Source organism: Vigna angularis, chromosome 2 (assembly GCF_016808095.1).
Source record: "Vigna angularis cultivar LongXiaoDou No.4 chromosome 2, ASM1680809v1, whole genome shotgun sequence".
NCBI classification, from domain to species: domain Eukaryota; kingdom Viridiplantae; phylum Streptophyta; class Magnoliopsida; order Fabales; family Fabaceae; genus Vigna; species Vigna angularis.
The window spans coordinates 11,435,471-11,462,497 of record NC_068971.1 but is presented as its reverse complement, the minus strand read 5'-3'; the positions used below and the strand labels follow the sequence as shown (position 1 = coordinate 11,462,497).

General features: G+C 33.9%; 2 protein-coding genes across 2 annotated transcripts; both read right to left on the bottom strand.

The window, feature by feature from the left end:
- Positions 1 to 1,180: 1,180 nt before the first annotated feature.
- On the bottom strand, positions 1,181 to 3,021 carry LOC108321331 (protein RETICULATA-RELATED 2, chloroplastic). Its single transcript, XM_017553051.2, has 2 exons — positions 2,856 to 3,021; positions 1,181 to 2,660 (listed from the first exon to the last, which is right to left on the bottom strand). Exon 2 carries the CDS (start codon positions 2,653 to 2,655, stop codon positions 1,627 to 1,629), a length of 1,029 nt encoding a protein of 342 aa, XP_017408540.1. The 5' UTR covers positions 2,656 to 2,660; positions 2,856 to 3,021; the 3' UTR covers positions 1,181 to 1,626.
- Positions 3,022 to 9,801: 6,780 nt separating this feature from the next.
- LOC108321353 (KH domain-containing protein At2g38610) lies at positions 9,802 to 16,438 on the bottom strand. Its single transcript, XM_052873092.1, has 7 exons — positions 16,126 to 16,438; positions 15,863 to 15,951; positions 14,895 to 15,046; positions 12,117 to 12,233; positions 11,882 to 11,998; positions 11,624 to 11,767; positions 9,802 to 10,570 (listed from the first exon to the last, which is right to left on the bottom strand). Exons 1-7 carry the CDS (start codon positions 16,203 to 16,205, stop codon positions 10,424 to 10,426), a joined length of 846 nt encoding a protein of 281 aa, XP_052729052.1. The 5' UTR covers positions 16,206 to 16,438; the 3' UTR covers positions 9,802 to 10,423.
- Between the last annotated feature and the right edge of the window lie 10,589 nt (positions 16,439 to 27,027).

The following is a 27,027-nucleotide window of genomic DNA, read 5'->3' as shown; positions in this document are numbered from 1 at the left end:
GATTCAATGTGAAAATATTATGGTATTTGGTTGTTCATGTCTTGAGTTAAGTTTCAAAGTGACAGTATAGTTGATGGACGTAATTCCATGGATCTCAAAGGAGGTTACATGGTGGTGCCTTAAGTTATTGGACGTAATTCCATGATCTTCAAGGAGAAGATTCATGGTGGTACCCTTAGTGTTTAGAATGATTTGCATGGTAGCTCAGTCTTGGGGGTTTTCCTGACGCTCCAATGGTCTTTCATTCTCAAGTAGAGAGGATTGATCCATGTGGTGAGGAGTAGCAAGAGGTCCTAGTCTTGAGTGCTTCCAGTATGACCCAAGGTGAGTGATAACGGACTAACCTCGTGAGTGTGGTAGGGTGAAACCCATTGGCAATGGCTTTGCAAAGCAGTAGAGGCCACCACAAGTGCATGACCCGCCATAGCTCGACAATCATTCTAAGTCTGGACGAGTCAAGTTTAAAGTGCAACAAGTCATGTTTGTGTAGTGTATCTGTATAACATTATTTTTGTATATATAGCTCACCCTTGCTTCTGTGTTTGTGTTTTGCTTGGGTATGCTTTTCTTTTGCAATGATCATCCACTTGGATGTGAGCAAAGGTGGATGAGGTGCCTCTGGAGCAGGTTTTGGAGGGAGATAATACTGCAGCTTAGTCTAGTTATGACTCTTAGTTGTTCCTTATCATTTTGAAATACTCTACTATGTTTAAAGTTTTAAATTATGACTTATTTTGGAATAACTGTAACTTTAATATTTTACTTACATTCTACTTCTAATTGTTGTCTTATATTAAAATGTGAACTTATTATATTATATATTTCTATATAATATGAAATGTTACAAAAAGTACCAAACTTAGGTAATAGAATTAAAATACCAAACTTAGGTAATATAATTTTCTTTCATAGATGAAAACAAGAAAAATCACTGGAAATTATGATTTCTGAGATCAAATTATATTTGATAGACCAAAGTTATTATCAAAATCATTTTTACAAGTTTTTTAAAAATAGAAAAATAACAATATTTTTATAAAAATACTTGATTCATTGTCACATAAAACCGTAGTTAACTTTCTAAAACTATATATTTCAGTTTAAGAAAGTTGGATTCTACCTTCAAATTTATTTATTATTTGATTGCAAAGCTTTATCCTATCCAAAGAATGCAATATGATTATTTATCATAATACTCTTAGCTTTATTTAGCAAATGCCCCAAACTAGATCTATGGTACTTTTACAAGGATGGATACTGAAAAAAACGACAAGAAAAGTCTATTAATTGATCACTAAGAAAAAGAAATAAAAATCTACATGGCCTAGTTTATGTTTTTCAAAGGGAGGGGGGTCCCGAATTCCCAATACATGGCCAAGACTACTTTGGCATGTTATTGTTGTTGTTTCAGGTGACAGTTTCAACAACATGCAAGAACATCAAATGCCATAAACTGGTCTCAAAATCTTAATCTCCTTCCTCAAAATACCTGTTTTTCACTTATTTCGCAACTCTCATCACATACCTTAGCAAACTCCTACATGCAATTTCATCAAACAAAAAACCTTACCTTCTCCAACTCCAACATCTCTCTAGTTAAGGTAAAAGACAAAGTGAGTTATGTCATCACTTTGATGGTTCTGTCGACTGATTCTGCAACCCCTCTTCCCTCTCCGACGACTCCACCTTCTCTTTCTCAGAAATCAAAGCAACCTCATTCTCCTTCTTCTCCCCAACACTCTGTGCCCCAGTTAGCCTTGCCAACACCACAAAGGACATGCCCCCAAGAACATTGTTCACACACCTCAGAGCCAACACCGAGGACTTGAAGGCCAAGGGGTTAAGCACTCTCTCCAGCATGAACTCAACACCATTCAGAGTCTGATACCTCAGGTTGCTGCTAACCCCCATGTGACCTGCCCAAGTCAGAGCATTCAAAAGGGTAGGTGGGGCCTTGTTAGGGGTCTCAAAGGTTGGATCCATCTTCTTCCTCATACTGATCAACCCATTGGAAAGTGTGGTTCCAACTAGTCCAGCACCAAAACCGACAACAGCAAAAATGGTACCTTTGTACACCAAGGTTCCAAACCTATCAAGAAGGGAAAAAGCTCCTGGCTCAAACATGTGACTCTTGGGGCATGAGGCAAATATGCCAGGTACGCTGGATGCTGCCGATGTCATGGTAGGTGCCAACAGATACATCAGAGTGAAATTCAGAATAGCCCCAACAACCAAAGTTGAAAAGACAAAGTCAAGTTCATTCAACCCAAAATTAGGCCTTGAAGCCATGTCACCTAAAACACAAGCACTCACACCTACCAGCTCCTCCATCAAAACCTTGAACGGAAATTGTGGATCAGCGGCAACCCTTGATCTCCACCCGTTCAGAAAGAGACCCAAAATCCCAAAAGAAGAATCTTTGGAATCTCCGTCGTCACCTCCGCCTCCACCACCGCCACCTCCACCACGCCCGACCCCATCTCCGCCGTCCCCTCCGGCGAAGGAAGGCCTCAGCCTTTGGGGAAAATGAGGTAAATTGGTGAGATACAGAGGACGATTCTGAAGTTTAGGCGATGTAGATGGCAATGATGGGAAAGAAAGTGCTTGTTGTTGACCTGATAGTGGAGACAAACACAACATACCCATGGCAGCCATTTGATCTGTAAAAGATGAAAAATCAAAGAAAGCAAAAACTTTGGGAGATCAATGAACGAATTTCGCGTCATTTATTCATGATCATAGCAGCAGATCATTCATAGCCATGAGAAGAGGAGTATACAAATAAAAAAAAATGAATTTTTAAAAGAAAGATCGGATTTTTGAAAGAGGGTTGGGATCATGCAAGTAGCTCTTACCTGGATCTGGAGGGTGGTTTGGTGAGAGAATAAATGATGGCTGCTGGCGAGACTCACAAGAACAAAGCTTAAACCTTCAGCAGAAAAAAACCCTTTTTATTAAGTGATTGTTGAAGAAATTAAAAGCAAGAGACACCACACCACATTAGGTTAATTTATTCTTTAAAGGAATTTGGAGTGAAGCAATCAGAGTTTGTAAAATGGGAAAATCACTTTTATATACAGTGGTTTGGACAGAAACAAAAATTAGTAATACATTGTATATGTTGTTTTAAGGAATTAGAATGTATATATGATATTACACATATTCTTTTTAACTAAATAGTATTTACATTGTTATTTATTATGCTGTGAACTTATTCTTTTAAATTTATTTAATTTTATAATAGTTAATTTAAAATAGAAAAAAGTATACACATATGTAAAAGGTAATAAAATTATAAAAGAATAATTTTAACCTTCATAATACTTTATATTTGAACAATAGTATATTTAAATTATATGTATATATGGATACTAATACTATGACTTAAAAAAATATACTCAAATTAGGAATACTAACGTTAAACAACTTCGGCTGTCTCTATTTTTTGTTGGATTTTTTTAATAAATCTTATTTTTTTCAATTAAATGTGAAAAAGGAACCAATTGGCTTCTTGCCATTAAATTGGGTTAATAGATTAATTTTTAGATAATGTGTTAGTAGGAATGATTCTCACACATTCAAAACAAGTGAAATATATAATAAAAGAAATTTTCTAATAATTGAAATTCAAATTAGGATTCTTCGTCTTTACTTATCTTTTATCATCTTCAACCCTAGCTATTTTTAATTATATTTTAGTTCTCGATGGCTATAAACTTTAACTTTTAATATATTGTTTTATGTTCTACTGAAATTAACTTTGTTTTTTTATTAAACTTATAATTGTAAAAATTTGAGAATTATTTATATCTTTGATTCATTATAAATATCTGAAATTATTTCGAAAAGATACGAAATACTGTGAGAGAATTTACTTTCTTTCTGAGAGAATTTCCACCAGTTCATTATATTTTCTTAATTCTTCAAATTGTAAAACAAAAAGAATATCCAATACCTAGTTATCATAACGGCATCTATTAAAACTGATAAATCTTTGTGCTTTCAAGTATTTCCACTTTATTGCATTTAAATATGGTAATGCTAGTAAAATCATGAAGATAAAAAAAAAACTCTTATTAACTCATATATAATATGTATTATATTTCCAATAAAGAAAATTAGAAAGGTGTTTGAGGTGTTTTCCATTAAAAGAAATTAAGAAATTATTTGAGGTATTTGGATTAAAAAATGATGAAAAGAATCAAATGATGAAAATAGCTACTACAGTCTCAAAAATACAGACTAAATTAATATATGTTTATAAGATAAAATTTGATGTTGTGGACAGGAAAGGGAAAAAGTTATTCGTGGAGTTGGTGGAATAGATTTTTCCCGCAAATGATACTCATTAAAAAAAATAGCATTATTTTTTTAAGGTTTAATAATTCTGAGTTAGTTTGTGATTGACGTGGCACGTTGGAGTTGGTTACTTAATTGAGGTGGTTGACACATTATAGGAGAAAGTAGATTTTTTTTTATTACTTTTCATTTTAAAAGTTTCCTTATGTTTTTATTTCCTTTTGATTACTTTTCATTTTAAAAGTTTATCTACGTTATAATTCTTTCCTTTTATTTATTTTTCAATTCAATCAAAACCAAACATAGAAAACAAGAACAAAACACAGAAAACAAGAACAAAACACATGTCTTCTTCTTCAGACTCAACCCAAAATCAGAAACCCCAAAATCCCTAAAACGAAACCCTAATGCAGTGCCATGTGCGGCCACGAGAATGCCAACTAACAGAGACTTTCGCCGCCGGAGAGCGAACCCAGATGTCGCAGAAACACCGCGCCTATCTGACCCATCATCTCCTTCCTTGCAAAGACCGCGCCAGAACCAAAAAAAGAAGAGGAGATTGACGTCCTCCTGATGCGAAACAAAACCTAAAAGAGGGGAGAAGAAATTGGTTCTCTACAGACCTTAACCAGAACCAAAAGGGGAAGGAGAATGGTGTCTCCCTATTTTGTCAAGCCTCTTTATAAAACAGGAAAGGAGAGAAAACCCTCTAATGCTAGGGTTTGTACGAGGAGTAAAAAACAAGAATTGGGAGAATTTCTGATAAGGGTTCGTCAGACTAAAAAAATGCCCCCTTGTGAAATAGGAGGTGGAAAAATGCAGTGGATGGGAAGAAGACGTTGGCGGAGGCGTTGAATTCGGCGACAACGTCGAAGGTGTAGTCTCTCCTCCAACTACATCAGTGACCTCAACCTTGATTCTTCATTATTAATCCACATCAATTAAAAACACTCGCTCCAGCGTGCCACATCAATTAAGAAAGGGACTCCAGCGTGCCACGTCAACCACACACTAACGTCGTTGGGTCCAATTTAACGGTAGAGACCCAATTGTTGCAATTTTCATAAAATTAGGACCCAATTAAAAAACCGAAAAAAAACAGGACGAAATTGAAATCCTCCTCGAAAAATAAGTACCTCCTGAATGATTAAACCTTTTTTTAATTAGCACTTTTATTTTATGGTGGAAATTCAGATTTTGGAGAGTCGAATTCCCTGTTTAAGGCTCTGTTCGCATGAGAGGAATTCACTGTTCACAGTGATTTGCGAGCGACGATGGATAGAGGTGAGCGTGTTCGTTTCAAGCGATTGTCGAAGACGGAAATGGACGGATTTGCGGGATGGCACGGTTTCAACGATCTTCGTATAATTGAGATGATTTGCGCGGATTCTTACCCATTTACACATTTGCCCTGCCTCATTTCCGTAATACCGTATACATAATAACATAAAATATTACCCACGTCTGACATATGCTTGCTGCAGTGACATGAACCACAAAGTGTGTTGTATGAGGATGAGCTGAAGTTCTGTGCAAGGAGAGGAGGAGTTCATATCAGGTAATGGTGAGGTGTGAAGAGTTTTAAACTTGCAGGTTGGAGGCATGTGTGTGGTGGAGGGCCGGTGTTGAAGACGAAGAAGGGTGGTGTGTTTTGAAGGGAAGGAAATGGCTGGGTGAAGATGAACCATGCGGTTGAAGAGGAAGAAGACAACCATGGTTATGTAAAATACGGTGCATAGATGTGGCTACGGGTGAAGGAAGTTAAAAGCGAGGGTGGTGTAATCGGTTATTGGAGGTGTAACCGGTTACGCTGAAGAAGATGAAAACGAAGCCATACGTAATCGGTTACGCACTGAGTAACCGGTTACCAGCATTCGAAAATTGGTGGTCCTGTAATATTAGATGCCGAATGAAGGAGACGAAGGTGGAGCATGGCGGAGCCTGGACGATGCACAGCGGATGGCCTGCAGCTTGTTGTTCTTCTTCACAGACCCGCATGAAGGTGAGGAAGGTGGAGGATGGTGGATGATGGTGGAGGCTGGACGTAGCAGAGGATGGGATGCAGGTTGTTGTTGACAGACAAGAGCTGAAGGTGACGAAGGTGGATGATGGTGGAGGGTGGAGGATGGCAACTGTTTTTGCACAAGTTATGGCAGCATGGCACACAACTTTCTTACACTTAAAACAAAACATAAAAGAAAAAGAAACAATGGAATATACGCAGTTCATATAAATGCACAAGGTCAAGACAAAGTCCAAGAATTTCCAGAGTAAATTGCACATTGATGAATTTGTAAGGGTACCAAACCAGACAAATGTGCTTGAATGAGTTCATTTAAATGACAGTATCTGTTGTTATACTAAAGACAACACCAATAATCTTGCATTTCACCATCTCAAAACCAGAAAAGGAAGGTCATTCAACATTCTAAAACAGAAGTAAACTGGACAATCAACAACATAAAGATGAAAAAAATAAATAAAAAGGCCAACTTTATATACCATACAAGAAGAACCAACCTCAATCAAAAGCACAGAAAGCAGAAACAAACTGAGGAGAAGTAACTGATTTTCAGACAGCAACACTAAAAAATGGAATGAGAATGAACCCACTTGAGAGGATGGAGAGCAGAAGATTGTGAGTGGTGGGAAAGTGGGAAACAAAATATCAAGACGCCAATAACAGATGTGATGATTATAATATGATTTATAGATTTTATGCAATAGTTTTGTAATCTTTCAAAATATATATATATAAAAAAAATGTAACTGTATTGGAAGAGGACAATAGTTGTGTGCCATGCTGCCATAACTTGTGCAAAAACAGGTGCAAAAACTGTTCGAGCTCCTAAACGCAAAGAATTGAAAGAATTTAGCCTTAGTTTTCGGAAATTTACTTTGAAATGCTATAATTTTCATCACCTGATTCAAAATTGATTCAATTCAAAATCATTTGCATTTCCTGAAGCGAAATTTTCTCAAAATTACGTTTTCCAGCAGCTGATATTTTTAAACTTTTATTATAACTTTTATTATTTTTATTATTACTACATTATTACTACATTATAACTTTTATTACTATATTATTACTACATTTTATTACACAAAATTATTACTACATTATAACTTTTATTATTTTTAAACATTAATTTTAACAATTATTTCTAATTTTTTCCTCTTCATAAACATTTTTACAATTAAATATAACATTACAAAATTACATTTTATAATACTTTTATAACTAGGGGCAATTTGGTCATCTTCATTTTCTACCAATTAAACTAATTTTTAAAATCTATCACATCAATCAAATCCTACACTAATTCTCATAAACTTTACTTCTAAATTCACTCTCAATTACCCACAAATCCACTCAAAAAAATAACTACAAAATTACCCTCAAATCCACACAAATTCATTCAAATCATCTCCCCCAAATCATCTCCCCCAAATCCCCCAAAAGAACACACCCTAAAAGTTTGTGATGTGTTTTGGGGTTTGATCTTAATCAGTGCTGCGATATGCATTTGATTTATGTAAAGAAGACGCTAATTCTAAATTTATATTACGTAGATGCATATAACATATTATTTTAAAACATTAAAAATACACTCTCTAATATATCCTTTTTATTATTAAGGTGAATGCATGTAAATAATGTAAATCACTTCACTCACTTTCTAAAAAAATTAAAAATTATTTTTCTAAATCTTCACCAAATATTAACTTATTATTATTTCTATCCTTCTAAATATCTTTTAGAAACAAAAAACACTCTAAAACAGGATACATAGAAATTAAGCCTAAAGATGTAAGATAAGCCACTTAGAATATTAACATTTTAGAAGATGAAACTATTTAGTATGATAAGAATAATTATATTTCTTCAAACTTTACTCCGACAGTAAACAAATAGGATATTTATTATTTTTTTACAGTTACATGATTATATATATATATATATATATATATATATATATATATATATATATTAATTGATTGTGCATATTTTTATTTACTAAATTACTATAGCACATGTCTAGATAATCCATTATTCATTTCATAATTGATTATGTCAAAATTCTTCATATTATATTTTTTCAGGACATAATTCATTATTGATTCTACCTGGTCGATTATGCCATTTTTAAAAATATTAATGCTATATACGATATATTTTTTATATTTAATTTTTAAAGGAAATTTTGATAATTACTATAATTATATGATTGTAATCTATATTTTATTCTTTTAAATCAACCATAATTATTTTCAAGTATTATGTTCTTTTCTTTTTCTATTACTTTTAAGTTACATTTTCTTTTTCATATCTACTCTATTTTCATTGTAAAAGCCATAAAGTATAGTTTTAATTTATATTTTCTGAATCTCATTATATAACGTAATTTAAAAATCACACACATATATTTTTCTGATGTAACTTGTCTTATAAGACTTCTTAACAATAAATTTATTCACACTTCAACCTAAAAATGTTTGTTATTATGAAATATGTCTAAGAAACAATTTTTTTTTTCATATTGAAAAATATTGCTTTTTTATTCTTGTGACTCAAAATCTAAATTTATTGTTACATCAACAATTATAACGAAAAATTCTACAAAATTCAAAGTTTTATAAAAACTTGCAACTCTAAATATGACTTCTCTTCTGGAGATGTTTAGTCAAACTTTGATTCATTCATCTGTCTAGTCGCAACCGAAACGTGTTTTGGGTGATTTTTGGTTTATTCATAAGAACTCGAGATGTAAAAACATGGCAAAATTTTGTAAACCATAACATATATTTATTTTTTTATAAGTTATGGATTTTTTTAGGAGATAAACTTTTGTTTAAAACTAAATATGTTTTTAATTTTTGAACTTGGACACAAAATTAAAATTCATCTATTTAAACTTTAATACATTTTAATTCTCAATTTTTGAAATTAAATATATATAATCCTTTTAATTAATAATATTAAATTTTTTATATATGTTAAACTACGTTTGAAAATGTCAAATGGAATAACAGCTAAAACACTATCATTTGAAGTCGTTTGATACATTAAAACAATTTAACACAAATAGATTAAAGTATACTATATCTATTTATTTTTAGAAACCTAAAAATCAACTATATTAAAATTTGAAACAAAAACAAATTTTAATTTTACATCAAAATTTAAAAACTAAAAACTTATTTAACTTTTTGTTTGTGATTTTATGAAAACAATACAAGAGGATAAGAAAATACAGAGAAGAAAAAGATGTCACAGGCATTACCTATCTGTGACCAAATGATTAGCACCAGAGGTTTTGTCTAACATCTGAACTTGGCAGATAGCAATGCTCCAAGTGAAGTTTGACACCCTTCAAAATATCCATCAGTTCAGCTTCAAAGGATGTGCAAAAGCCACATTTCTTAGCAGTAGGCCAATGCAGAATCCATGGTGTAGGAGTTTTGACAGCAAAAGAAATTTATATGGTGAAATAAAAGGCGTTGCAAAAGATTTAAATGTACCATTCTATATAAACAAATACCACATTTGTTCTTTTAATGGTACATGGTAAGAAGTTTATCTGACATGCATAATTTCAACTACAGTGCATAGCCCTCCGAAGAGAAACCAAATGCCTGTGACAAACAACTAAAAAGAATCCATCCTATGCTAGCTTATCATAAATATTAAAACACCATGAGACTTTGACAGTGTCACATGCCAATAAACACTTGTCTTGGACCTAAAACTTCACCACCATCACCACCAACCATCACATGTATATATTCCACACTTCTCAAAAGTAACTGACGCAAGAATAAATTCAATGAATGTATTAAGTTTGCAAGGAAAAAAAAAGGGTTGGTCTGAACAAACCTATTCTCAATACCCCCAACTATATAATTTTTTCTCTTTTAAAACTTCCTCATTCCAGCTTTGTCTCCTGTCTGTTCAGGAACAAAAAGGGTGAGGAAAAACCAGCAGAGTGCTAACCAGCAAGAATTGTTAGCCTATTCTTTCATAGCTTGCATGGAATCAGACATGTACTGGAAGATATTCCCAGCAATCAATAGCTGGAGGACCACAATACTCATCATCTACACCGTCCACCGACGACAACTTTCAGCGACCCGTCTTTGCGCGTTTCATTCCACTGGAGTTGAATGGAGACACACTGCCACTTGGCCCTGGACTCTCTTCTCTGAAATTTGAATTCAGCATAGCAAGTTCACGCAACTGCTGCCTCTTGATGTAGTCCTGTGACTCCTCCTGCATGTCAAACGTTGACATCCATCATAAAATGAAAATTTAATCACTCAGATGAATCAGCAAACTGGTAGCCCATGGAAAACTTCAGAGTTCTTTGTTTCCATGAATAAATGGGTGTGCAGAAAAGAGACGAAAAACAGATCTACAGTGGTAACTTGGATAGAATACTTGATAGGAAACAAGGAAAAGAAAAGTGTAAATAAGCAAATTTCCAACAGAATCCTAGTACATCAACCGACATGGATTTTACTCTTGCAATTTTGAGAATAAAATGAAGGTGGAAAATGTCCTATGTATATCCAATACCAATACCAATATGCCTGCATACACTACCCAGATTTTTTTAAATTGGAAAAACTATGTTTTTACATCCCCAGATGCTTATTTCTCCTATCTCACAAGCTGCTGCTACTTTGAACAACCTTTTTCTGCGACATGTTTATAAGGGTAGGAGAAAGAAACTTCACCTATGGTCTCATAGCCATTTGCAAGCCCAGATAAGGGAGGGGGTTGTGTTTTGAATTTCGAGACAAACTCGCCAGTATAATACAGGATCATGTAGACTTTTAATTGAGCTGAATGTGTGATACATATATGCAATCCCGCACAGTGGGATAAGGCTTTGTTGTAGTTGTTGTTTATGAGGGAGAAATGTATGTTGACATAAACACTACAAAGACACGTAGCTGCACTTTTTTGTAAGATCACATTGAATCCCTTTTTTTTTCAAATTGTGATAATCAACTAATATGGTTGCGTATGAATGAGAAGTGATTAATGTGTCTTGACAAATACAATAGTCTACATAAAATACTTTTTTCAAAGATTAATTTTTATCAAATCACCTACTTTACTAAAATCTGGCATCTATACCTTCATCACATCAAAACAAGTAAATGGCGGGATATGCAAACAAATTAACTATCCAAATTAGAAGTTAAGAACAAAAGAGATAAAAGGTCTCTTTATGCTCTCTGTTTTCGGAAAAGTGGAGTTGACCAACAGTTAGTACACTCTGCATAACAGATAAAGATATAGGGTGAATGAGCATACCACAGGCTTGAGAAGTTCTTCAATAATTTCCTGAGCCTGCCTGAGCCTTATTTCAACAACATTGGCAGGTAAGTCAGCCTCAATCAAAATGTGCAGGGGTTCATTGAGATGCTCATAGCCTGGTCTTCCTCTTAATTTCTCCTCCTTAAAATTGAAAAATAAAGAACAATTTCAGTTGATACAAGTATGATTGAGCATATAGATCATTCATAAGTACGTTGTAAATAAAACCTAGAAAATTAGGCTTATCTTCATTACCTTGTCTGGATCCTTTATTGAACCTTTTCCCCTAATATACACACGACACCCAGTTGTAGCTTCTACACGTTTCAAGGAATTGCCTCTAGGCCCCAGAAGCCTTCCAACAAAATTGAACTGATGCAATAATGGCCAACATACTTTTATTAGTTAAATAAAGATGGTAGATATTTCAGTTCCAGAAAAGACAAAAACAGCTATCTGATTTATCAAATGAGTTTGTATAAAAGCTTACATTGGGATATGTATCTACTGGAATTTCCAAGCGCAATATCCTCTTAACAGTGAATGAACTAGGACTTGCAGGTGCACTTTGCCAGTCCATTGTCATTCCAGGGGGTCCGCACAACCTCTGTTTTTACAGAGAAAGCAATGTTGATATATAAAAGTTAGAAATGACCATGTTAAACAACAAAAACAAAAGATAACTTTTTTCGTCACAAAAACATAAATCAATAAGCAGCTAGCATTTTCAATCTCATGATGAACCAACAAATCAGGAAATTCTACAAGTTTGAATGAATGAGGGAATCCAAGAGATGATATGCAGAAAAGGCACTGGAAGAGGCAGCTGTCAAACTTTTCTGCTAGTCAGATAGTCTAATACTTTACTATCATGAATAATAACACAAATACAGGATCAATCAGATTTTATGTTGGATATCATGGCCTACCTTATTAAAGCAAGGAAGACACCATCATGAAACTGTTAGGAGTACAAATTATTGGTTGAAGAGAAGACTCAATCCCTTAGTCTGCTTGAATCATATTCAAACAGAGTCTAAGCTTACATATCAAGCATTGATTCACTAGTATATATATTCTTTCCAATCTTACATCATGTAAAACTTGCATCCCATTTTTTATGCAAGTTTATGCCTTCTCTAGAGTGTTAACATGAACAACTAATTCCAAACCACATAAAAACATATAAAAACAGCTTATATGTAAGATAGACATGTTAGAACACACAATACAAGAAGATCATCATCATTAAATGACAAAACACCATCATCATGGGACAAAGCAGGCATTGATGTGAGTCAGTGAGTTATAGGACTAACATCAGATATTGATGCATGAGATCTTGAAAAATAACCTAATGTCAGTATGTAAGACAGATCTTTGACTTGGATCACATCATCAATTGAATGCCTTAGTTCTTATATGGGTGGGAATTACCTCTTTTTTTCAGGACCTCAATCATAATAGAGTAAGGTTGCACTTAGAATTAGGGTATCATATGACATGACATAAGCGCTTGGTAAGAGATTAGGAGAATTTATAAAATAGTTTATGATATGTCTATTAGATTATCTCAATATGCATTCAGGATAGCTTGTAGAAATGACTTCCAACTTAAATAAAAACTTTTTAAGCCAATTTCCTCTTCAAATAAAGAAATAAGTTATATGTAGTAATGACTTGAATTGTTTACCTAAATCCATCCTAGATATGGTGTATACTTAAGTCCTATATGGGTAAAACTCCTAAATCATTTATAGGAGAACAAAATCAAGGAGGTATTGAATCGAGTTTTTCCCATAAGCCAAAGGCAATTTATGCACTTAACTTTTGTAGAAGCTCTTTCATTTAACTTTTCCACAAGCTAAAGCACATAAGATGAATTTAGTTTATGGGAGAAGCTAAATTCATTTTACTTTCATATTTTCTTATCTTATAAATAGTTATCAAGATATTTATGCAAATGGGCCAAACTGGTTTGCTTGGTCTATTTGTCTATCTTATTTGCCAGAGATAGAAGGATTCCCTGGAACCTCTGGAGTCCGTACTTGTTAATCTTGCTCCCAATTTCTTGATCAATCTCTTGACCAAAAAGCTTTTTTCTTCACATCACCTTTGAAAGCTATGGCATTTTTTTGAAGGTGAATCGTTTATTTGGATGGTGGTACATAATAGGATAGGATTAATATGAATTATTTGTTACAGAACTGCAACCCTCACAAAACTCTATATATCCCAAAGTCCACACTATACTCTGGCTATGAGAAAAACAGACTTCTATTTCTGTGGGGTGAACTGAAGTGGAGGCTTTCTGGTAGTTTTGGTCAATTTGGGTTTGTACACTTGTCTGAAACATTCTCAATTTTCTCACTTCAGAGCCTTGAGATATTTAAGGAGGCAAGGGTTTTTGGCAACATGCAATGTTTACTGCTATTTGTTGCCTATGAAGGGGAGGAATGTCAAAATTTTCACTGGTAGTTACTTGCATTGTCGTATTTTATGGGATAAATAGGTTTTCTTAAATTTTTTAGCTGATGGATAATTTAAAGGAGTGCACCTTGGGTGGATATTCCAAGAGAGCTCAAATGAAATGATTCCTTGATCTTCTCAGGTTTCTTTTAGGAGGATATTGTAACATCCACTCTGGTACTCACACATCTACACACACTTTTTCATGCAAATGTTTGATTTCGTTGTGATATTTTAAATATCTAACAAATCTATGGGGCTTAACCTTCAGTAGTGATCACTCGTCTCATTAAGTAATCCTTGGTTTTCAATATTTTCCAGTAATTCAGAGTATGTAGTCAAACACTCAGTTCACGTCACACCTGTTTTCAAGAAACTGCTTTGAAGAACATAAACGTAGGTCTTGTCCCTGTGGTGGCCTTAAACCTGACCTTACAGAAATTTTTGCTACTATTACTGTTATTATTAAAAAGAGAATACAATGATTTAGGATACATTAGGCTTCATGAATAGATGATAACAGCATTATATAATCCATGTAGTCATGCTCACTTAGTAGCAGGAATAATGCTTGATTGCTGTTGATGCTGAATACAAGGAATAGATGATGAGTATTTTTAAAAATTTCTAATGTATGGAATTAGACTAGACAAACATTGTAGGCATTTATAACAGCTAGTTAATACATAGTATCCAAATGCTTATGGACACATATGTATGATATACTCAAATAATATAAGGAAAAAAAGTTGAGGATATGAAGTTCAGATGCTACAATTGATAATCTAAAGGCAGTCACCTCCTGCTGAAGGCTATTCCATCCACCCAACCCTGTTCCACTGACATTGGACATAAGGTTTGAAGAAGCCATGGGACTAGGGCTTCTATGCCGAAGTCTATCGAAGTCACCAAAACCTTGGTTGGATAACATTCCTGAAACTCTTAATATTTCTGCACATGAAAAACAATTGAAATGAGAAACCAATGCATAGTGTCAAAAATCAAGACATAGTGAGTGATGAATTATCTCAGAAAATATTTCATTCAAATGTGGACACCATTTGCAGTAAACCATATCACAGAAAGACTAAAGGAAGCAAAGCGACAAGCCTTAAATATTTGGAAGGAAGTCTAACGAAGTCAACAGTCCCAATGTTAATGGCACCAGCATTCTACACATTATTTACAAACCAAGCTCTTCTCCAAGAGTGAAAAGCCATGCCAAACACTTCAATTCAGACATTTTCAATTCCTTAAATTGTGAACACCTACAAGAGTACATGCTTTACAAAGATGGGATTTCCCCCAAGTCCTCAAGTAAAAAGAATGCATAATCTGTTCAAATTCAAATTAATCCCATGAAAAGATATTCAGGACTATGAAAATCAGAGAAATATTATATCCCGCCATTAAATTAATCACCGGTTGGATAAGCTTAACACTGTGAAGGTACATTTCTTCCAACATTCAGACACCATCCAACAGGGGATACATATAAACAAATTTTATTTCAATTTGAATGACTCCTTTGACGAAAAAAATCAGTATCCAGTGAAGTGCGAAGGGATGGTGCAACCACAATGATGATGGATGACAGGGAGAGGAATCAATGCACGATCAAGTCTATCGTTGGTTTCCATTGTCAATGACTATTGACACAGATAAAAGGTTTGTGACACGATCTGACACACACACACATCAAGCATACTTCAATAAACAACAAGAGAGCAAAAACAATAAGGGATAGATCCACAAACAACAAAAGACCTTGATTTAGGAGGCGGCTGCATATGGGAAGAGCTTGCATGAAGGGTCCAAGCTTCTGATGTTCTGCCAGCAACTCTGATAGATACTGACTGCAAAAACAAGAACCAACCTTTGCTTTAGTGAATCAAGAACACACAAATTCATCCAAGGCAAATCAAACACACAGGGCCAAATCCAAAGGGTGTTCCGCCGAGAGTCCAAGTTTGTGTCTTTTTTCAAGTTTTGATCTCAAAAACATCACAAGAAAAAATAAACCAACCCACCTGTCCACGTCTGGATTGCTCCTAATCTGAGGAGAAGCAGCTCTAGCAGGAGAGAAGTTGGGATTGTACAAGCCTGACATGGCTCACTTTTTCTTAGTTTTCCTCAAGGATTGGAAGAAAAAACCACCAGCCTCCAAAAAAAAGTTGAAAAAGAAGGTTTAGTTGGTGTAGTTCTTGCAGAAGAAAAAGGGGATACAGAGCACCATCAATTAAGGGGGGTCTGTAATAAGGAGAAAAACGAAAAAGGGTGGACAGTTCTCTCTGAATTTTACACAAAAGGAAGCAACAAATAATTATTTATTTATTTCCTTTTTCTTTCTATTCTCTCTCTGTCTTAGTCTTAATATTTCTCTTTTTCTGCCTTTTTTTTTCTAAACTAATATATTTTCCTTGTCCACAGGCTGCCTTGTAAAAAACAAATACAAAAACAAAAAAGTTGATGACAGTCCTGAAATGGAAGGGATCTTTATAAGGAAACAGCAGGATGCAGCTAAAGTCTAGGCAGTAAAAGGTTACTAGATTTTGTTTGTGACAGTAAAAAAATTTCACAGCGACCAAGGAAGTGAAGTGTGTTTTTTTCACATGTAAGATCCCTCAACAACATAACAAACACAATACTATACAACTGTATATACAAAAATCTTAAAAGTGGAACAGTTTTCATGGTATGAAAGTGAAGTGGTTAAGGTAACGTAGGTTTGATAAGAGTGGGAAAAGGTAAAAGGGTATATAGGGTACAACAAAAACAACAAGTTGAGACGCGTGTTAGGCATGCAGAGAATCATAGGCGTAATCTAATCAATCTAATGTTTGTGTTTGTATGCAAATACTACAAAGAAACTGTAGACTTAACAGTGTTTTGGGAGAAGAGAGAACGCAAAATGTGAATGAATCAATGGCCAACGATAATGATGTTTGCCAACGCGGTCTTAGCTGGACCGTAACACTGCACACTCTCTCACAAATCTACCTTACCTTACCATACACACTCAACTACGTCGTTTTGAAGCTCCATCTCAACCGCTAGGTCCAACGTCAATCCTTGTTTTTCCACATTATTATTATAATATTAGCATTACAACAGTCCCATTTTTTAATAATGTTACAAAATTCTTGTTCTTCAGTTGAATAATGTTATCATTGAATTGCGCTTCTATTCTGTTCCCTCTCTATTTTGATTGAGCACCCTTCTCATTTTCTCATCAGAATTATCATTTTTGTTTTTCAGATCCTCATAAGATAGCAATGGTTTCATTAAATTTCAATTTGCATTTATAGTATCTTATGAATCTGCACCTACCTATAATAAATAACCCTACCTGGTGCTGTTAGAGCCATTTTTGTTGCTCTCATTCATACCATTATTTGACCCCTGGGAATCAATACACTGTCTCTATATATAAGCCATTCCATTTTCTTATATATTTTTTTCTTGTATAGCATAAATTTCCAATCTTTGCATTCTGGCTTCTTCTTCTCTCTTACCCTTTTTTTTTATTACATTTTCTGGGTCTAGAAAAGGTGTAAAAAAAAAAAACCTTTGACTCCCTTCTACGACGAGTTTCATGTCATAATTCACAATAAATTATTAGGCTGAATGAATGCTTTTGCTTGAGTATATACACTATTTTTACCTACCCTTTTCCATCTTTTGATAATTTTGCATTTATTTTTCTAGATGTCGTATGAGATAAGGATAAATCAATCTATCTACATACAATAAAAAGTTTAAAAGATATCAATGTACCTAATCCAGGACTTCAAAAGTCAAAATTCTTTTCTTTTTCAATATTACCAGTAACTCACACAGATTTAGATATCTATCAGGGAATCATCACCCTTACCCATTTTCCTTTTTTTTACAAATGAAATACTTAAGATGTGAAGGGAAAAAGTAAGAGAAGTGTATTAAGATTTTAATATTAAAGATAAAACAAAAGATGGTAGGGGCAGAGTAGGGAAAAGAGGTTGGTGTTGTAAACTATAGAACTGTCCACAAGCACAACAAGACAATGTACAAGGTGGGCCATTGTTTTAACTGAATGCTTCAGTGCCTCTGACTCAATTGGCCGTAGGAGAAGAATCCTAAGATGTTTTATGCAATAAAATAGAAAAATACACCATTTTCTTTTGCCCTTTGATTCCTTTCTCCCACAAGGCATGTGTGTGTTTCAGTCTTTCTCAAAAAAACCAAAGTAAAAAGAAATAATTGACAATATTGTATTTTCTTAATAAGGGTGGCAAGAAAAAATTCATGGACTTTTTAGTTAAAGGGGAAAAGAATATTTCTTTGTTATTTTTGGTAATAAATAGTAGTAGGGAGAGGATGGTCCATTGGTCCCAACCACACAGGCAAATTGACACACTTATACTATTATAGAAATAAATGTTCCTTTCTCTTTCTATGCATTTTATACTATCTTTTTATTAACTTGTGTTTTGGTTGTCAAATTGAAGATGAACTTGGTCAAGTGAAAAGTAATATAATTTATATATTTGGGAAGTGAATGAGAAAGATGGTGCTTGATTAAAAAGATAGAAGATAATGGAAGAGAGTGAGAGTGAGGAACAATGATCTCAACTAACAATAGACTTTTTGTTTCAAAAATAATAGGATAAGTCAAAAAAAAGTGTCTAAAGAAAGATTGGGTTCAGAATAGTCTGAAAAGATTCGGACAGGTCATGTCTTCCCAATTGAAATAGGTTGTGGTCAGCAGTAGCATCAGTACTCCAGAAATTAACAGCTCAGTAAAACCTAACATTTTTCATTCTTGTATTTGTTTGTGTTTATTGATAATTTTAAAAAAAATGGTTTTTCTTATATTGGTAAAAAAGTAATTTTGATAATCACAGTTAATTCTCACAAGCCCTACTTCTTTAGGTTTTGTTTAGATTAATGAAAAAAAAAACATAATTCATAATTTATTTTTTATATTTAGGTTTATGGTTTATTTTGATTCACAATTTTTTTATTTAATTAATTTTCAATATCTTTTAAATGTAGTTAATTTAGCATTTTATGTTATAATATAAGATGATGTAGATTTTGATAGGTGATATTTTTTAATGGTCTTAATATCAATTTAACATAAATACTAAATTAAAATTATTTAATAAATATTAAAATTTAATTGAATAAAAAATATATTGAGAGTGAATTATAAGTTTAAATATAAAAATTAAATTACTATTAAACAAAAAAGAAAAATGATTGAAAAATTAAAGTTTCTATTAAATAAAAAAGAAAACAAAAAAGATGGAATTATTTAAATTAGAGAAAGTGACCGAAAAATAAAGTTTTGGAACTGAAAGAATGAATGAAAAGTGAAAGAAAATTTTGGAATAAATTTCATTAAAAAAAAATTATAGACGACCACTGATAGTAACTACAAAATTTTGTTGGTAATCTCATTTTTCTTCTCTAACAGATTATTTATAAACAAAAATCTATCATTAAAAATATATTCGATAATATTGATTGACGGGATAACGAAAATCTTTAATAATTAGTGATAAATTGGTAATTATCGACAAATATATTAGTGATAGTAACATATATCAAGTACAAAAGGTTAATAACAAATATTCATCGATATAGCATCTATTAATTACAGACATTATCAATAAATGTACTCGTCAATAAACGTAATGTGTGTTTCTTGTACAATGAGTTATATTCTCTACACTCAATTAGACTTGTAATATCATATTTAGACAAACATTTAATAAAAGTGCATGGGATTATTTTCTATACTCAATCAAACATGTCAATACCGAGACAGATTTGCAGGCAATCCAAACAAATATCAATTAGAATATATGTACACATAATAAAGAAAACACGTAATAATAAATATGTCAAAAGAAGTCCTAATAATTTACATAATCATCAATGTCTTCTTCTTAAGGGTCTTTTTTTAGGGTGTTGTTCTTGTTGTTGAGCTTGTAGTTAGACTAGACTAAGTGGGTTACTTTTAGGACAATGTTGTTGAAGAAAAGTTTAGGCATCTCAAGGCAAAAATTTCATGACCAGATTGTGCAATATTTTAAACTTGTGGCTCAAATCATCATAAACGTGATCACATGTATTTATTCATTATGTTTACATAATAGACTCATCAGCACTAGTGGAAGAGGTTGGTTGCTGCTTGAGGGTGTCTCTTTCAACAATGTAATTTGCACCAATTTGTCCTACCCTATGTAGTCTTCCTTCTTCTTTTTTTCATTGTTAACATCAACCTAGCTCTGTGTCCTAATGATGTCATATTGTGCAACATCAGTGTTATGTTCTTGTGATGTATTAGAACATGACCCTTACATAGATTTGACATGTGAAAGTTTACTTTCAAAATTATTCCGTTAAAGAAAAAAATGAGAAATTAGTCAAATATGGTACAATTTTAAGTTTAAAGGAATAATAGCAAAAGTTTTTACTTACATGTATACTTTGAGACATTTGATCAACAAACCAACCAAATTTTTTTGTGAATATGAGTTTGTTGAAATAACTTATCAAGAAATATAAATTGTTTCAATTCTTCTGTTGATAGTAAAATATGAGGTTATATATACATAAATTTTAAAATACATAAGTTATATCATAATATGAAAACAAAAGAAATTAAGGTTTATATCATAAATACTCATGAGTCCTCATAGAACAACGTATGTCTACGACCTCACCTTTTTATGAAACTATGTATTTTTTAGTTGAAACACATTTGTTATGATAATCGGAAGAATTCCAAAATGTAAGCAAATTATTTCAAATATCCTTCCAAAAACATTCTTTAGTATTCTAGTATCTCTAAACATTAAGCATATATATTGTAATAAAAATATATTTAAATAAATTATTAAAATTTAAATAAATCAATTTATTTTATTTACCATTTTTTTAATATAAAACATATGTCAATATATCAAGGGTTAAATATGTTTTTCGTCCCTTAAGTATCACACGATTTTGGTTTTAGTCCCTACTCGAAACTTTAATTGTTTTTAGTCCTCATATTTTTAATTTCTTACTATTAGTCCTTATAATTGGACGACGTTAACTTTTAGTATATGTGACAAACGACAAGGCCACGTTTTATGCCAGCTGCCCTCTCTCACTCTCTACCACGTTGGTTGTTTAAGTTTTGAAATGAGATTAAGTGATTGTCACATGTTGTTGATTGAAATCAGATTAACAATTAGGGTTCTTAATTGGGCAAAGTTTTTTTTTTCAATTGGGGAAAAGTAGTTTTACTCGAAGCATTGTACTCCAAGCATTGTACTCGAAACATTCCACTCGAAGCATTCTATCAAGGTGGTCCTTGTGGTGGTCCTTGCGGTGCTCCTTGCGGTGCTCGTGAAAGAAACGGTGAGTGTGAAAGACAAGCGTAAAGGTAAGCTAAACTATTGTTTTTTTTTCGGTTATGGTTGTTCCAATTTGGTGTAAAGTGTTGATGTCTGAATGTAGGTCTAGAAATGGTTTTCGACATTTGTTTGCATCACATGGGGAAGTTTGTTACTAATTAAGGGCTACAGTATGTTGGAGGAGAGATACACGTGATCAAAGGACTTGATCCGGATCGTTGGTCGTATTTTGAAGAAATTGGAATAGTTAAAGAATTTAAGTATGATGCAGAATTCAAACTATGGTGGAAGGGGTTGAAACAAAGGCTGATGAATAATGTGAGATTATTTAGTGATGACAGGGAAGCACTGTACTTGGCTAACTATACAGAGGAGAATAAGGAAGAGGTAGAAATCTATGTTCAATATGTTCCTAGTGAGGCAGTGGAAGTTCACTTTCTTAGTTGTGGTGAAGTGACAGATGAAGGAAACATAGACATGGAGGAAGTGGTTTCCAAAGTGGGTGACGAAGAGGTTAATTTACATGAGGAAGAAGTGACTAAGATTGTAGAAGAGGGTGGAATGGGTCTGGAAGAGGGTGATGGTGCTGTAGAAGAGGGTGAATGGGTTGAGCAACAGGGTTCACATGTTAATGTGGCTGTAGAGGTTGAAATGGGTGAGGAAGAGTGTGATGGTGGTGAGGAACATGAAGAGGTTGAAATGGGTGAGGAAAGGGAAGAGTGTGATGGTGGTGATGAACATGAAGAGGTTAAAATGGGTGCAGAAGAAGAAGATTGTGATGGTGGTGATGAACATGATTATCTTCGTGAAGAAGAGGAAGGGGGAAATGTGGTTGAGGGGGAAGTAGAAGCTTCAGCTGAAGAATCTGGATGACAGTGAAGAAGACAGAATGGCTAATGATGATGATGGGTTTGGTGTTGAGAATGATAGGGTGGACCAAGTTCGTAGAAACATTAATCCAGTTTTGGATAGGTGGAATACAATGAAAAAAGAGAAGAAACATGTGACTAGAAGAGGCAATGTTGGGGAAGGTTCATTTATAATGAATGAAGAAGTTGGAGATCATGACATCAATGAAGAATACAATAGTGATGAATTGGATTCAAATGTAGATAGTGATGAGGATGTGAGGTTGAAAAGGGGCAACTTTAAAAAGTATAGACAAGATGATATGAACAAGCTGGAAAGGCCAAGCAAATTGCTTTGGATTCTTTGGTTGGTGATGGAGAACGACAATATGGTCGTCTATATGATTATGTGGGTGAATTGCTAAGAGTGAAGTCTGGAACCTTTAAAATTAAAGTGAATCAACCCCAACCAAGTTTGCCACCAAGATTTGGGTCATTTTATATGTGTTTAAAGGGTTGTCAGCAAGGCTTCTTAGGAAGTTGCAGGCCCTTCATAGGGGTAGATGGTTGTCATCTGAAGATAACATATGGTGGTCAGTTGTTGGTGGCAGTGGGTAAAGACCCCAATGACCAATATTTCCCACTAGCTTTTGCTGTGGTTGAAAATGAATGCCAAGAAAGTTGAAGATAGTTTTTTACACTACTTCTGGATGATATTGGTGGCATTGATTGTCAACGTTGGGTTTTCATTTTTGATCAACAAAAGGTATTTTCATTTTAATGTTTTCCTATTTTTATTTCGTAGCAGTGACATTATTTACTATTGACCAAGACCTTTTGTGTTTTGAAGGGACTAATGACAGTTTTTTATGACATCTTGGATGGAGTGGAACATAGATTATGCTTAAGGCACTTGTATAACAATTACAAGAAGAAATTTGGTGGAGGAGTGCTTATTAGAGATCTTATGATGGGGCTGCCAAGGCCACATTTCAATAGGACTGGGAAAAGAAAATGGGTGAGTTGTCTAATGTTAACATTGATGCTTACAATTGGTTGCTAGCTATTCCAACTAAGTGTTGGTGTAAACATGGATTCAGTAGTTATCCTAGATGCGATGTCTTGATAAATAATTTGTCTGAGTCATTTAATAGTACAATTTTACTAGCTAGAGACAAACCTATCATAACTATGATGGAATGGATTAGAACTTACATTATGAGTAGGTTTGCAATACTTAGAGAAAAAGCAAAGACATATACAGGAGTTGTGATGCCTAAACCATGAAAAAGACTTGATAGGGAAGTAAAGAAGAGTGGAAGTTGGATTCCAACTTAGGCAGGGGCTGCAAAATTTGAAGTCACTCACGGGTTTACAATGGACAAGTTTGTAGTTGACCTAAGTAACCATTCATGTAGTTGTTACTTTTGGGATTTGGTAGGAATACCTTGCAGGCATGTTGTGGCTGCCATAAATTACAAAGTAGAAAATCCTGAAGACTATGTACATCCTTATTACAAGAAAGAGGCTTATGAAACTTGTTATGGCCTTGAAATTGTTCCAATCAATGGACAACAACTGTGGTCTACTTTTGAATCTGGTGCAATACTGCCTCCAATTTATAAAACACCCCCTAGGAGGCCTAAAAAACTAAGAAGAAGGGAGGCTGATGAATATGTGAGTCATACAAAATTGTCAAAGAAGAATCTTGTTATGAAGTGTAGCAGCTGCAATGAATTTGGTCATAATGTAAGAACATGTAAAAAGGGAAAGAGAAAGGTACAAAATCACTCTTTTACAACTTCACTTATTTACACTATGATAATTGCAATGTCGCTTACTTCCATTTACAGAACACAAGGGGCACTTCAAGTGTAGGAGGATCTGGCAGCACAAGGGCAACTTCCACTGCAGGAGGTTCTCAAGCACAACAAGCTCCATCAACGTCACAAGGTGGAGGAACATCAAGAAGGGAGACTTCTCAACTAAACCTGGAACAAGTCACCCATCCCAGAATTACTCCAAGGCTAAGCACGCTTAACCATGGAGTTCTTATGAGTCAGGCTACCGAAAAGCAAATTCATTTGGTGATATGAGTAGTCAAATCAATTCCTTTAAGCTATCCTTCAACTGTATAGTCTCATACCTACACAGTCTCCAGATCCCTCTCATTCCGGTGTATGTTCGATTCATCCATGTGTCCCTTCCACTCGAAGCCTGCTAGGAGCCGCTCCTTCTCTGTGCCCCGTGCACCATGCCTCTTGCACCGGCATCACTCCCCGCCCTCGTATCAGTGCCCGGGTGTCACAAAGAACATCCTCACGACTACTGGCTGCACAACATCTAGGGTCCCAAGCTAGTACCAATTGAAGATTTATTGTAGCCAAACGTTTATTTTAATGTATTTTGTAAGTCACAGTCACCCACTTAGGGAAAAATAGTAGTGGGTACAGTGGTTGCTTTTAACATCTACCATCATATGTAATTGTAAGGGACCACTTAACTTACTTTAGTACTGCTATTACAATATTTTTTGTCAGTGGTAAGGGACCACTTAACTTACTTATCTTATTTAATAGTATGGGACAACTTCATATTATATCATGCTTCTTGTTGTATTCCATTTTTGCATTATGCCAAGTTAACTTTATTTATTCCAAGTTCAGATTTACAGATACTCTACTTAGTAAATTTTAGCAGGCAAACTCAAGTGGCATTTCTGAGTTGAGGCAGATCCGGGAGATGGAAGTGGGTGAACCATGAGCAGTTGTTTATGATTAATTTTAATGAGTTGAGACCATGTTCTTTTATTCATTGCTAGTGTTATTTGGGTGAAATTATTATGTTTAGAAAGCTATAGGATTACTAAAAGTACAATTCTAAAAATGCTACCTTTGGTTAATTCTTGAAAGTAAAAAGTGGAAGACAGCTGAAATAATTAAGCGTTAACTATATGCCATTGGTTGTTTAAAAATGTTGAGTGATGACTTAATGTCTTCTGTAAGCATGGAAAATTTCCTAAAGGTTTTCAACTAATGTTAGTTAGGCGTGAAGGCTTTGTAGTTTCTTAATGCCTGCTTCTAGTTTTTTCATTTACTTAGAGAACTATCTTTGATTCTCCAAGGATTGATTTTGGTGATCAGTGAAGCTTTAATATTAAATATCTATATGAATATGAATTTGTTTTATACTGATAACTTTGTTTCCGTTTTCTGTTTGATATTTTAATTCAAATGTTATAATATTCAGATGTTTTATGCTGCCCAATGTTTTCTTTATTAGCATAGAACAAAAGTCCAGTAACAGTGGAATGTTAAAGGGAAAAAAAGTTAATCATCAAGTGGCAACACAAGTAAATAATTTGGAGAATTTAGTCAAGCAGAATTTGGAGACAAACTTAAGTACCTCATTTTATTCAACCATAATTCTTAATTACAATTCATCTTCAACAAAAACATAATACAAAAGAAAATTGTTAACGCCCATGACAAAACAAACAACAACAACATCATTTTCCCAACTTTCTTCTCTTGTTCTAATTTCCTTTTCAGCTTGTCGTTCTTCTTCCTTAGATCCAGTACAAGTTTTTCATTTTCCAAACACATTTCAAGTTCTTCACGTTTTCTTTCAAAGCTTCCTTCAATTTCAGAAACTCCTTCATCATGTCATTCAAATTAATTACAACTTGAATTACTCTGTAATCAAAATAGCACACAATTAATACAAAATTCAGCACATGAACTGAAAGATTTAATCACTTATTGCCCAATTTCTACATCTATAAAACAGTCTTCCTTTGTTCTTCGCAGTAGTTGCCTTCAAAAGCTACAATGTTTCGCCACAACCATATAATTTAGATGGTAACCGTGAAGATGATCCACAACTTTGCGACTTTCCTGAACCAATTGACCTTCGCGTCCAACCATTTCCTTCACTCTCACCTTTCATTTCACTACAACAAAGAAATCCCTTCATCATCTTTCGTGCCCACCCAAACCCTATATCCCCAATCCTTATATTCACACGAAGAAGAGCAAAACAAAACGTATCAACTTACCTCCTCAAGAAGACGAACTTCAACCTTCAAATGTACCTCCTCAGCTTTCTTTGCCCCCAACTGCATTGACGAAGAAGAACCCAACTTCTTAAAATCTCATTTATAAGAGATGACGAAGTGCGCTTCAACCAAATGCACACTTAACATACTTAATCTCATTTCAAAACTTAAACAACCAACATGACAGAGAGTGAAGAGGGCAGCTGGCATAAAACGTGACCTCGTTGTTTGTTACATCTACTAAAAGTTAACGTCGTCCAATTTTAAGGACTAATAGTAAGAGTTTCAAAACTATGAGGACTAAAATCCATCAAAGTTTCGAGTAGAGACTAAAACCAAAATCGTGTGATACTTGAGGGACGAAAAACATATTTAACCCATATATCAATTTAGTGGTTTTCAAAACGTTCTTTCTGATAGATTTATGATTTAATGATTAAGAGTTTTTTTTATTTATTCTTTTCTGATTATACACAAAATAAAAGTTTAAAAAATTATCTTATTTTCGTATTAAGTTTTGATATCTTCACTATTTTCCCCTGTTCATGTTTCTTGGAAACAAGTAATACATAACATTAATTTACTGCCTACCAAAAACTCATTTTAGTCTCAAATACAATTAGATAAGTAACCTGA

What these genes read in the sequence shown, in the direction of transcription:
- LOC108321353 (XM_052873092.1), bottom strand. Translation starts at nt 16,205, where the DNA reads ATGTCAGGCTTGTACAATCCCAACTTCTCTCCTGCTAGAGCTGCTTCT. An exon ending in CAATAAAGGATCCAGACAAG is followed by an intron (nt 11,768 to 11,881) that starts GTAATGAAGATA and finishes TTCAATTTTAAG; the next exon opens with GAGGAGAAATTAAGAGGAAG. An exon ending in AAGAACTTCTCAAGCCTGTG is followed by an intron (nt 10,571 to 11,623) that starts GTATGCTCATTC and finishes TTTGACATGCAG; the next exon opens with GAGGAGTCACAGGACTACAT.
- LOC108321331 (XM_017553051.2), bottom strand. Translation starts at nt 2,655, where the DNA reads ATGGCTGCCATGGGTATGTTGTGTTTGTCTCCACTATCAGGTCAACAA.